This window comes from Bombyx mandarina, chromosome 06 (assembly GCF_030267445.1).
Source record: "Bombyx mandarina strain Sakado chromosome 06, ASM3026744v2".
In the NCBI taxonomy this organism is placed as follows: domain Eukaryota; kingdom Metazoa; phylum Arthropoda; class Insecta; order Lepidoptera; family Bombycidae; genus Bombyx; species Bombyx mandarina.
The window spans coordinates 10,810,402-10,823,744 of NC_143213.1; the positions used below are offsets into that span (position 1 = coordinate 10,810,402).

The 13,343-nt window shown below is 37.4% G+C and overlaps 1 protein-coding gene and 1 long non-coding RNA gene across 4 annotated transcripts in view; one reads left to right on the forward strand and one right to left on the reverse strand.

The window, feature by feature from the left end:
- The window catches only part of Cad99C (cadherin 99C), a 164,883-nt gene extending 161,926 nt beyond the window's left edge, over positions 1 to 2,957 (forward strand). For all 3 annotated transcript variants that reach the window (XM_028179074.2, XM_028179076.2, XM_028179075.2), the window contains one exon: positions 166 to 2,957. In XM_028179074.2, the coding sequence (XP_028034875.2) occupies positions 166 to 259 (94 nt within the window). In that variant the 3' untranslated portion in view covers positions 260 to 2,957. The remainder of the gene's footprint in view (positions 1 to 165) is intronic.
- Positions 1 to 13,343, reverse strand: part of LOC149502838 (uncharacterized) — a 118,784-nt gene that overhangs the window by 45,683 nt on the left and 59,758 nt on the right. The gene's annotated exons all lie outside the window — the stretch shown is intronic.

Genomic DNA, 13,343 nt, shown 5'->3' on the forward strand with positions numbered 1-13,343 from the left:
TTGGAAATTGTACACTTTTAATGCGAAATGACGATATTACGTTTAATGTCATCAAAGACAAAGTGGATTTTCTTGCACATGGTAATAGTTACTGTATTTGACAGTCACCTACTCTTCGAACAGAGTTCTGAAATGCGAGATCACTAACTTTTTTTTTTTTTCTAGAGCCTCTGACAACGACAACGTGACATTTGGCAAAAGAAACTTCTCCGGGTACCCATACGATCAATCGACTGTCGAAACTACGACAGAGTTATAGTGAGAAATTTGTGAAACAATAAAATAATGATATCGAACATTGTAAGATGAAATATCCGTCCAATCAGTGGGTGAAGTGCTGTTTTAATATAAGCGAAATCTTAAAGTATTGCTCTACTATATCCCTTCTATTTTGTGATCGTTTTAAATGACTATTCTTATTTTATAAATCTAATTAAATTATCTTCTAAAAATAAATATACATTGTATAATCTTTTCAGTTATATATGATTTATTTGTATCTATTTGTACTATAGTTTAGGGGTACAAAAATACTACATTTTTGTGGCAGGGTAACGTTAATTTCTTTCCCGTTATTTGTTATTCAACACGTAAAATATTTTAACATAAAAAAAAATCTGTACATAGGTTTTGTAATAAGCGAACTGAGATATATTGCTTTATCATAATTCTATTCCGACAACCATTCTAAAATGAACTCTCATTTCCTTAAAAGATTTTTTTATGTTCAACTCTTTTTTAGTTAGCTCGAGTGATTCTTCATATAATAATGTCCTTCTTTTAATTTATTAATTTACGTATTCAAAAAATGTATATGTTTAACAAAACTTTTGTAAAAAAAAGTTTGTATTTAAATTTATTTACTCTGTTTTATGATTTCGTTTTTAATAAAACTCGTAAAATTAGTATAATGATGATGAGATGTGTTCAACGAATATAATAATTATTATACGACTGAAAAATGCTTCAAACTTAATATTATTATAATAATTTTTATAACGAATTTCTTAGCGGTACTTACTTAGCCAAGGCTAGTCTTTTAAATGAGAACAAATTGCGCGTAATGTTTTTTTTTTATAAATATTATCTTGTAAATAATTGTGGCATTAGAAAGTGTATAGATAATGTTAATAATATACGAATAGTAACGTGTATAATGTCAGATAAATATTTTTGATGGGGGGAATTTAACAGTGCAAAGGAATTGCTTCCGAAAACAATTGGAAGTGATTTTTATTCTTCAAATGGTCAGATATCACTAGCTGAGAGGTTGAGTGATTTAGTTTACAGATAAAAAAAATTATATCTATTTTAAACCTACTGAGTGTGAACTAATTGAAAGCGGTATATATTTGTGCTATGTGTAGCAAATTAATATTGTTTTGCCCTTAAAAGCGGTTCGTTTACTTGAATATGTTTATGAATAAGGATTCCCAAGGAGAATGTTAGTTTGTTGTTTTCTTTTTTTTTTTTGGAAATATCTCGTCATTCTAATGATTTTTATTTTTAAAAATACTCGTTTTTTGGTCTAATCATCTACAGACAGCTTCTTTTTCTTAGAGTCGACCTTTAGATTACAATGTTTTAGCTAAATTGTTTGAAGAAATCATAAAAAAAATGTTGCGTAAATATTTATATGCGATTTTAATATTTATTTTCAAAAGCTTACATCATTGATCATAATTGACTTTATGTCACTAATGTCACTAAAGGCAACAGATCGACGTGGCACTAAAGTTTTTCGCTAGTCGTGACCGTAATTTTATTTTATTCTATTTTCCGGTTTTAAAAAAAACTACGGTTTTTTTTAAATCGATTTACTGGCTCTGGCCAGTGCTTACGGCTTGCATCATAGTGAAATTGTCAATGGTTTTGCAAAGTTTTAATTCGAACCGCTTACTTGCCAGGATAAACTAAGAAAAATCATAAAAAAAACACTGTAACCTAAAACGAATGTAATATGAGCACTTTTTAAATGACGATGAACATGTCTTGAAAATGTTATACGCAAAAATTAACAATCGAAATTATCACAATATTTCAATATTAATATCTAATAAGGAAATAGAAAAAGGAAAAAAAACAGTTCCCTTTATTTTGAACATGGCTTCCAAGTTGCCATGTAAATTCACATATCTTGTTCAAAAAGTGTCTGGCTTCGTCAATAGTTCGAATAAAACTCTCGTAAACTCTCTCGTGGTTTTGCTGTAAATGAGTAAAAACCTCGAAAAGGATTTCAGAGTATTAATTTCCTTTGAATAAAATATTTTACTTGTATGCCATTTACAAGGTGTCACTATCTACGTTACCAAATACTTTTAAAGTGTTTGTATTAAAGTAATGTACACTAAACTTATATATTTAAATATTTAAAGATACGAATATTTTTATAGCGTTTTTTTTATCGGATAGTCACCGTGGTAAGGTTTTTATTATTTAAACCAACGCTGATATTCAAGAATAAATAATACATTTATTATAATAGTTTCCATATGAATAATGTGCCAGTTATTATTAAATTTTAATACTATGTAAATTAATTCAGAAAGAATGTAGAATTTGGCGTGGCGATGTCTGAGTATGAATTATTTAAAATACTCATTTCTTTGATCTAAAGAACGAAAGAAGTGAATAAAAATGATCAAAAAAGTGTATTTGATTCCATTTACTAGCTAATGCTGCTTACTTACTTAATAAGCTTAATAAGCTATAATAAGTATACTAAAGAAATGCTCATTTTGTATTTTAAAAGGTTATTCGTGCCAAACAAATGAAGTAGGTAACAAAATTATCTAAAAATCTTATTGGTTCATTAAACGTTACCTATTGTAATTTTGTATGATAGATTGTAAAATATATTTTTATAATATAAATGTTTTTAATGAAAATGTAATATATGATAAATAAAAAAGAAATTGTTATTGTAATTTTTTGAAATAAATACATTTTATTATCAATTTGGCAGTTTTATTTTTTCGTATTACCGCTAACTACGATAGCAAAATAAAATTGCGTGGTTGTAATTGGAAAAGTTGAAGATATTCAAATCCGACTGGTAAACGTTTGTTTAAAGTAACCCGAAAACCGTAAGACTAAATAAATACAATTATTATTTAGTAGCGTAGATTCCATGATCAATAGTATTTGGGTACTATTGGAATTGGCTACTATAAGCATCATAAAATAGTCACCGCCTAGTCAAAACACGAAGTCAAAGTTTCTATTGCAATATAATACACGAATTTACCAAAATAAAACTAGAATATCATCAATCGCGTCGAAGTCAATTCAATATGCATTATTGAGGAAAACTCAAAAAATATTGGTCAGGTCTTGACAACATTAATAAAAGCCAGATTTTAATTGAAAGAAATCGATTCACCTAGAAAAAAGTTCTGATGGCAATACACTAAAAAATAGACGAACCCTGTTCCCTTCTCCTGTTTTTTTAAGTCGGTTTAAAATATCGAATCCTGTTAGCGAAAGGCTCACGATATGTTTTTCCACCATTCAAGACAGGAATTTGGTGATATGTTTTCAGGAAAAGGCGGTTTTTTTGACTATACTAAAGGACCAGACTAGTTCACACCGTTATCGAAGCAATATCACAATGTGGATGATATCACGCATCCTGCACATGAGCTTCATTGTCACAGTTGCTGTACACAAATTTTCCGTCCCTCACCAGAGCCATAGACGCCAGAGCCATAGACAAAGTAAATGCCGCTACCGGAATGACACTTTACGAAACTTGCTTAAGACCCGTCATGACACACGCGAGTGTGGTGTTCGCTCACGCGGTCCGCACACATGTAGACACCCTCCAATCCCTAAAATCCCGCTTTTGCAGGTTAGCCGTCGGAGCTCCGTGGTTCGTGAGGATCGTCGACCTACATGACAATCTGCCAGCGTCGGAACGGTACTACGATACGGACTCGTTGGCCGAAAATAGTAAAAAGGCCACGCCCGAACATGGTAAAGACGCAGGATAGCTGTGCGAGCTCACAACCAGTTGTTACGCGAATTATAATTTTTGCGGGTTTGCTTTTTATTACACGATGCTATCCCTTCATCGCGGAATTAATACTTCGCAATTTCATAATTTCAGATATATTGTAAACCCTGTCCATATACCTATACATCAGTGTGGTGAATCTATAAGTTTACAACACTTTACTATCAGTATGTTTTAAAATTTAATGGTTCTGATTTTATGACGTAATTTTTATTCCTTTATCGTGCAAATCGGTCGTGATGTGTATGTATTATTTTATAATTTCTAGGTAGGTACTAAATCTATAAAATTAGTTAAATTTTGACTTATAATACTGGTGAATTCGGAAATTTCGACCACGCCAATTCATAATGTTCGCGTTTTAGTATTTAGTATTAGCATTGTTCTGTGAGGATACAGAAAACATATGAATATTTAATGAAGAGCAAGAGGCAATAAAAGGGCATAATTTTGTTTAAAATATTGCCGATGTATAATTTTCAAGATTATAAATCATAATATTATTATGTACTTGAAGTCGTCGTGGCCTAAAGGATAAGACGTCCGGTGCATTCGTATGTAGCGATGCAATGGTGTTGGGATCCCGCAAGCGGGTACCAATTTTTCCAATGAAATACGTACTTTACAAATGTTCACGATTGACTTCCACGATGAAGGAATAACACCGTGTAATAAAAATCAAACCCGCAAAATTATAATTTGCGTAATTACTGGTGGTAGGACCTCTTGAAAGTCCGCGCGGGTAGGTACCACCACCCCGCCTATTTCTGTCGTGAAGCAGTAATGCGTTTCGGTTCGAAGGGCAGGGCAGCCGCTGTAACTATACTGAGACCTTAGAACTTATATCTCAAGGTGGGTGGCGCATTTACGGTGTAGATGTCTATGGGCTCCAGTAACCACTTAACACCAGGTGGGCTGTGAGCACTTCCACCCATCTAAGAGATAAAAAAAAATAAAAAAAATACTGTCGTGCCTTATTTTTTTTGTAACACAAATATTGTACATTTTAGGTGATCTGGAACTGCTAAATTAAAAAGCGCAATAAGACTTTTACAAATGAGAAACGCTTTTAAAACTTTAGTTGTTACAAACATAATACGATTAATTAACTTTCAATAAAACATTGTGTACTTGCTTGTCACGTTTTTTTATTTTATTACTTAAAAGAGTCGGCATTAAATGCTATCCGATAATAAAATAATAGTATAAAAGATCGGGTTTGAAAATGTCGGAGTTAGTAAGGCCACGATGTTGGTCTTATTTGTTGGATTGTTGATGTTAATCGGCTCGTCTACTGCTACCACGGTACCGAGAGGTGAGTTTGAATATCTTAAATGCGATTTTCATTTCTTTTCCACGTTCTGCTTTAAGGTAATAAGTTTTTTTTTAAATATCAAATACCGTTTACCGTTCAATCTTTCGTTTTTTTGTTGCATTATTTCTGACGTTTCAAATACTTTACAGTTTTAAACATCAACAAAAAGTATACATATGTTTGAAAAAATAAAATTTTAATTTTAGTAAAATTTTCAATAAGATTTTAATTTTAAATTTGTGATAGGACCTCTTGGGAGTCCGCACGGGTAGGTACCACCAACCCGCCTATTTCTGCCGTGAAGCAGTAATACCTTTCGGTTAGAAGGGTGGGGTAGCCGTTGTAACTATACTGAGACCTTAGAACTTATATCTCGAGGTGGGTGGCGCGTTTACGTTGTAGACATCTATGGGCTCCAGTAACCACTTAACACCAAGTGGGCTGTGAGCTCGTCCAAACATCTAAGCTATAAAAAAAAAAAAATATTTTGCTCCGCTCGTATTCATTTGACCAATATTTGCCCTTTTTTCCCTTCCTATTCGCTAGTAGCCTAAGGGCTATTCCAGCTATGCCCGGACAGGTGGGTGAGTTCAGGGGCTCAACCTGAGAGAATTTGCTAACACTAGCTCTAACAAGAGTAGTGCTTCGCAGAATCTACCATCAAATCGGAATCGCGACTCACTAAGAAGATCCGGCGAGAAACTCAGTCTGTAGGTTAGTTCGCTCTCGCGTTCGAACTCGAAGAGTTCAACGAGGACGGTGACCGATGCTTGAGAGGCCTAAAAGCACCGAGAGTGAATCCGGGGGATTCGACAAGACATGTTTCGGGCGACGGCGGCTTTGCATAGTTTGCATTGCCTCGTCGCGGTCGGATAAGTTATTAGTGGCGGTCACGACAAGAGGGTTATCGTGCCGCGCTGCTTTTTCAAAGTAGCGTTCTGACGCTTCCTTAAGATACTTACGTATCGGTACTAAATTCAGGTCGTCGTGTAGATCTACATTCCTCACACACCACGGTGCTCCGACGGCTATCCTGCAGAAACGAGATAGGGTGACCTGGAGAGAGTTAATGTACATGCGGGCCGCGTGACCAAATACTACACTTGCACAGGTCATAATGGAACTTATGCAAGTTTTGTTGAGTGTCATCTTGTTATGAAGGGACAATTTACTTCACTTGCTAATCATGGGCTAGAGTTGACCGAGTAGAAGCGCGGCTTGGTCGCGTACTGACTTGATTTGGAGCCCGAATGTCATCCCTCTGTCTAGGTACTTAGCCTTCGAAGCCCATGGTATGGGCTGGCCAAAGATTTTAATGGCGCAAATGGAGTTACCGCGCCAAATTGCTGACGAGATACTAGCAGCAGTGTCGGGAGCGCGACCCCATTTGAAGAGCACGGCTGTGCTTTTCATGGGGTTGATGTCAATGCACCATTTCCGGAACCACTGTCCTAAATTGGTGGCCGCGATCTGGAGGCTAGTGCCTACTAGGCAGGACACTTAAACTCCTGCTAATCTGATTTAAATCAGCGGATACGTGTATTATCGAGCTACTGCTATTAGGTTTTTATTTATTGCTTAGATGGGTGGACGAGCTCACAGCCCACCTGGTGTTAAGTGGTTACTGTGGAGTGGAGCCCATAGACATCTACAACGTAAATGCGCCACCCACCTCGAGATATAAGTTCTAAGGTCTCAGTATAGTTACAACGGCTGCCCCACCCTTCGAACCGAAACGCATTATTACTGCTTCACGGCGGAAATAGGCGGGGTGGTGGTACCTACCCGTGCGGACTCCCAAGAGGTCCTACCACCAGTGATTACGCTAATTATAATTTTGCGGGTTTGATTTTTATTACACGATGTTATTCCTTCACCGTGGAAGTCAATCGTGAACATTAAAATTTGATGAGTACGTATTTCATTAGGAAAATTGGTACCCGCCTGCGGGATTCGAACACCGGTGCATCGCTACATACGAATGCACCGGACGTCTTATCCTTTAGGTGCTTCTATTTCATCTTATTACTTGCTATGTCTATAGGATTTAAGAACATTATTATTTGGTGAACACCGAATTCGTATTTTGCATATAAAACCACTTTATTTCTCCCTACCCAATCGTTGGTAGCTTAAGGGGTTATTCCAACTATACGCGGACCGGTAGGCCAGCTCACGGGCTCAACCTGAGAGAATGGCTAACACTGGCCCTAGCAAGAGCAGTGCGGTGCTTAATATATAACCGGATCGAAATCGCGACTCACTGAAAAGATTCAGCGAGAAACTCAGTGAAACGAGAACTACACGCCTAACTCTTCACCGTAATCGACGAGTTTAACGAAGACGGTGACCAGTGCTCGAAGGGCCTAAAATCATCAAGAGCGGATCCGGAGAACTCGATTGGACATGTTTCGGCGGACGGCGGCTTTATTTTGCCCCGTCGCCTGGGTCGGATACATAGAAATCAACTTCTTGGTGGAACAAGTAGGATGACTGAATTAAGCTGGTCTTTGGTTTCATTTTGTTAAGTTGTAATGTGACGATTTGGCATAAGTTTTAGTGTAATGTAGAAAAAAATTTGTTTAATATGTCTAATGTACATTGCCTATTTCTGTTCTGGTTGGAGTAGTTAATAAATTAAAAAAAGTGTGTGTGTGCAAGTCACACACGGTAGAAGTGAAACTTATAAAATATAAGAATAATCGCAAGGGTCAACCACCAACCATTGATTTCATTTGATTTGATTTGATAACATACTAAATAGAAATAATTGTAAATCATCGTTTATAGTATGTGGTAGCGCCCTTTGTGAATTGATATTTTAACTTCACATTTCATTTTTTCGTTTCATCGAGTTTAAGATCACATCACAACGATTCTAAAGAAGTTTCACTTCAATAATGATTGGCTTCTTTCAGGCTACTGCTATGGAAATGAAACATTCGTTCAATGCAAAGCTGGCTGTCCCACCGACTATTGTCCAACAAGCGACTGCCGCGCGATAGTTGCTTGCTCCCCCCCCAAGCTGTGCAGGCCGGGCTGCGTTTGTAAACCAAATTATAAGCTCTTGAGTGAGAAAAACAGAAGATGTGTACTAACCAGTGACTGTCGTAAGTACAAAAATTTTAAAACACACTTTTATTGTGCAGTCACGATAAATCATAATCACGATACTTTCGAAAACCGCATTAAAATTTATTTGTCAGTCATAAACTAATATTATTGCGTTAACAAATATGCTTATCAGAGATAATATTGCAATAGGAACAAAACTTTTTGATTTGCTTTATACATTACGTTAGGAGAGTTAAAATGATGACGGATTAATTTGGCATCAAATGATTTGCTTCAATTTATTTCGTCGCCTTCGAGAACCGATTCTTTACAACCTTTACTTATAAATATATTCAAGCAAAACAATATGACACTCGAGGTAGATTACAATGCGTACCTAATGACTTAATTGTGAGCGCTTTTTGCTACTGCTTAGCAGGCATATAAATCTGTTAATACAATGCTAAATTATCAATTACAAACCTGGTTTAGCTCCAGTCACGTGCACACGACCGAATGAAGTTTGGAATCCGTGTGCACAATGTTTGGCGGAACGATGCGGGGATCTCAACAGTGCCTTAAAACCAAATTGTAATGCTCAACTGCGTTCTTACTGCAATCCGCAGTGCGTGTGTGCAAACGGCTATTACAGGAACAACAATGACGTTTGTGTCCCGAAGCAAGCGTGTCGTAAGTGAATTCTTATAGGACATTAATATCCTGATTTTGCTAGTTTTCTGATGTGTTAAGTTGATGGTCTGTTATGATAATAGTATGTTTGCCTATGAACCAGAAGCCAAGGGGAGTTTCACATTGCCTACTTTTTTTTCCAACCTGAAGTCTATTCTCTTATTGTTTACTGGAATCGTTCCCAAAATTTGTTTTAATAATATGTATATTATTTTAAATTTAATTTTTAACATTATAATTATTTCTAAACAGCTGGTCAGTGTCCGGTGCCCGCCAGGTGTAGACCTACCTGCTCTGTGCCGAATCCACCGAACTGTCCACCTTGCAAGCCGCCTATTGAGAACCAGGACGGTTGTCAATGTCAACCGGGGTACATCTTGTCTGAAACAGAAGGGAAATGTGTTAAGATAGAAACCTGCCGTAGTAAGTTACGTAGTCACTACATCATATCTCGTTTCAATGTAAGGTAATATTTTATTCTACACGAAAATGGCAATAACCCAACACAAATTAAAATAAGAACAAAAATAAGTACAATAGGCCGTTTATAAGAAAAAATAAAATTTCCAAGCAGGTTTTCAGTACAGACGGTTGAGAAGAAAAGATATAAGTACTTTAATACCAATGCGGTTCTTTGCATATATGTATCACTAGCTTTTGCCCGCGACTTCGTCCGCGTGGAATAGTTACTTTGGCATAACGCTAAATTTTAGCCGCGAATTCATTTACGTAGAAAGTGTAAATATTTTTGAATAATAGAATGTTATGGAGCTATTTAAGGTACCAAAATCACGCTTTTTACCAGACTTCAAACGATATATTCAACAGGCCTTTCATCCTAGTCTGTTCACAAGAACTAGATGCTCGTCACTGGGAAATACTCCCCCGCTAGAAACTACCACAGCATTAGAAGACAGTAGTTCTGATACTTTTGTACCAAAACCACCAGACTGGCAAAGGATCCCTGGAATTAGAAACCAAAAGAGAAAAAGACAAAAACTACAGTCACCCTCACCAGAAAAAATCACAACTAGCAATAGATTTAGCGAATTACCACTTGATTCTAAAGAACCCACGAAGGAGCCAATGGAAAAACGACCTAGTAAGCCACCTCCTATAATATTATATGGAGTTGAAGATGTCAACAAACTCCTGGAACTGCTGGAGTCTACAGTAGACAAAGACTGTTTTACAATAAAGATTGTCAATAGAAATCAACTGAGAGTAGTCTGCGTGGACACAGAAATATACAAAAACGTAATCACCTTAGTTCGAAAAAAAGGCCTTATAGGGCATACTTTCAACTTAAAAGACCAACGCTGCTATAGAATAGTCATCAAACACCTGCACCATACAACTCCACACAGTGCAATCAAAGAAGAAATCGAAAAGACGGGAAACAAAGTCCAAGGTGAAATTATAAACTCTAAGTTTGGACCAGACAAAAAACCAACTTCCACATTCTTTATTAATATCGAACCAGGAGCGAACAACGCCGCCGTGAAAGACATTAAATATATATACCATCAGTCAGTTATAATCGAAGATCCAAAAAAAGAACCACGTTGCCACAATGTCAAAGGTGCCAGCAATATGGTCACTCTAAAAATTATTGCATGAGACCATACCGATGCGTGAAGTGTGGCCAAGGGCATAAAACCGCGGATTGCCCAAAGAAGGACCGCAATACACCAGCAAAATGCGCCCTTTGCCAAGGCGCACATCCGGCTAATTATAAAGGTTGTGAAGTTTACAAAGAAATTCTAAACAGACGTATGGCTAGGAATCTAACCTTCAGAACTAAAACACAAGTGACAAGCAGGACTGTCCCAATAGACTTTCGACCACAACCTCTCGAAAAAACACAAGAAAAACTTCTCTACTCGGATGTACTTAAAAAGGAAGAAACCCAGCCAACTACTACAATTAGCGTGAATAACAAATTAGAAGAATTACTCATCAAACAATCGGAGAAATTCGAATTAATCCTACAACAGATGAGCACTCTCATGAGTCTCATAGCTACTCTAGTCGAAAGAATATCAAAATGACCGCACTGAGGGTGGGTACCTGGAATATTAATGGTCTTCCTTCGAGCAAGACTGAGTTGGAACTGTTGATGAACAATAACCAGCTTGATGTTGTACTTGTCTCTGAAGCTCACTGTACAAGTAAAAGCAAAATTAGCATCAAAGGATGCCACATCTATGTGACTAATCATCCTGATGGAACTGGCCACGCGGGAACAGCCGTTGTGATAAGAAAATCAATTAAACATCAACTGCTGCCAGAATTTAGGACAAACCATATCCAAGCTACCACGGTTGCAGTCGAAACCCGCTGTGGACAATTGAATTTGTCAGCGGTATACTGCCCACCGAGACATACAATTAGCGCAACAAAGTTTACAGATTACTTCGCTACACTGGGGAGGAAATTTGTGGCTGGTGGAGACTGGAACGCCAAAAATACATATTGGGGCTCAAGGCTAACAACAACTAGAGCCAGACAACTAAAGCTAAGTCTCGAAGAAAACGGCCTCAGCACTGTCTCGTCTGGAGAACCAACTTACTGGCCTACGGATACAAATAAAAAACCAGATTTATTAGACTTCTTCATAGTAAAGGGACTCTCGAGAAATTATCTCAAGGCAGAGACTTGTCTAGACAGTAATTCTGACCACACACCTGTTCTCTTAACTATTAGTACGACGATTATTCATTATGACAAGCCTGATACCCTCTACAACAACCGCACTGATTGGGAAGGCTTCAAAGATTATATTGAAAACAATATCGAATTGAAAGTATCGTTGAAGACACCTGATGAAATAGATGAAGCAACTCAATATATTACTAACCTCATCCAAAAGGCTTGCTGGACTAATACACCCATTCCAAGGAAAAATTCTCAAGTGGTTGGAAATGTACCTCTCGAAGTAAAACACAAAATTTTAGAAAAAAGAAAGCTGCGTAGAATATGGCATCAAACTAGAAACAAAAGCGATAAGACTGCAATTAACAGAGCTATTAGAGAACTGAAAAACCTAATTGACAATGTGAATAATGCCACGCTACAAAATAATCTGGAAAACCTAACGGCCACAAAATCAACGGACCATTCACTCTGGAAATTTACAAAGGCACTGGTCAGACCACAACAATACAAATGTCCCATTAAAACTGTTTCTGGATGGACTAGGACAAGTACAGAGAAAGCGAACATGTTTGGAGAACATCTAGCCAACATCTTCAAGCCGAATGATAGCAATAATGTGGAGTTTGAAAATGCAGTTGAAAGTACACTGCAGCAAGACCTGCAACTCTCCACCCCACCAAGGCCAGTTACGATACAGGAGCTGAAAAGGACCATAATTAAATTACAAAATAAAAAAGCCCCTGGATTCGACCTCATCACCAAAGAAATTGTCACAGAGCTTCCCAAAAAGGCATTGGTCTTCCTGGTTACTCTCTTCAATAGTGTGCTTAGAGTGCAACATTTTCCCAGATTATGGAAAGTATCCATAGTGACAATGGTTCACAAGCCTGGAAAGCCCCCGGAAGAACCCACATCATACAGACCCATAAGCCTGTTGCCTGTGCTGTCCAAGATGTTTGAGAGGATTCTCTTGAGTAGAATATTACCCATACTCAATGAAAACAAAATTGTACCCAGACATCAATTCGGTTTTCGACAACAGCACTCTACCATAGAACAAGTGCATAGGGTCTGTGAAAAAATTCGATCATCCCTTGAAAACAAAGAATACTGCTCTGCCGTGTTTCTGGACATCCAGGCTGCGTTCGATAAGGTGTGGCATAAAGGCCTACTATACAAAATAAAGGCATTCTTACCCCATAGTTACTATCCACTGATGAAATCATACCTGATAGATAGAATTTCCCAGGTGAGAGAAGACGGAGAGCTATCAAATATTCACGATATAATGGCGAGAGTCCCACAGGGTACTGTTCAGGGACCCGTCTTGTACACCATATATACTGCTGACCTTCCTGAAACACAAGGCGTTACCACAGCTACATTTGCGGACGACACAGTACTACTTGCAAGCAGCACGGACCCAGCTGTTGCCTCTGCTACCTTGCAGAACAACCTTGACAAAGTGACTGAATGGCTCCAGAAATGGCGAATAAAGGCTAATACTACAAAATCCGTCCACATAACATTTACGCTTAGGAAAGGAAGCTGCGCATCGGTAAAAATGTGCGATATCACCCTGCCACAATGTGATACAGTCAGATACCTCGG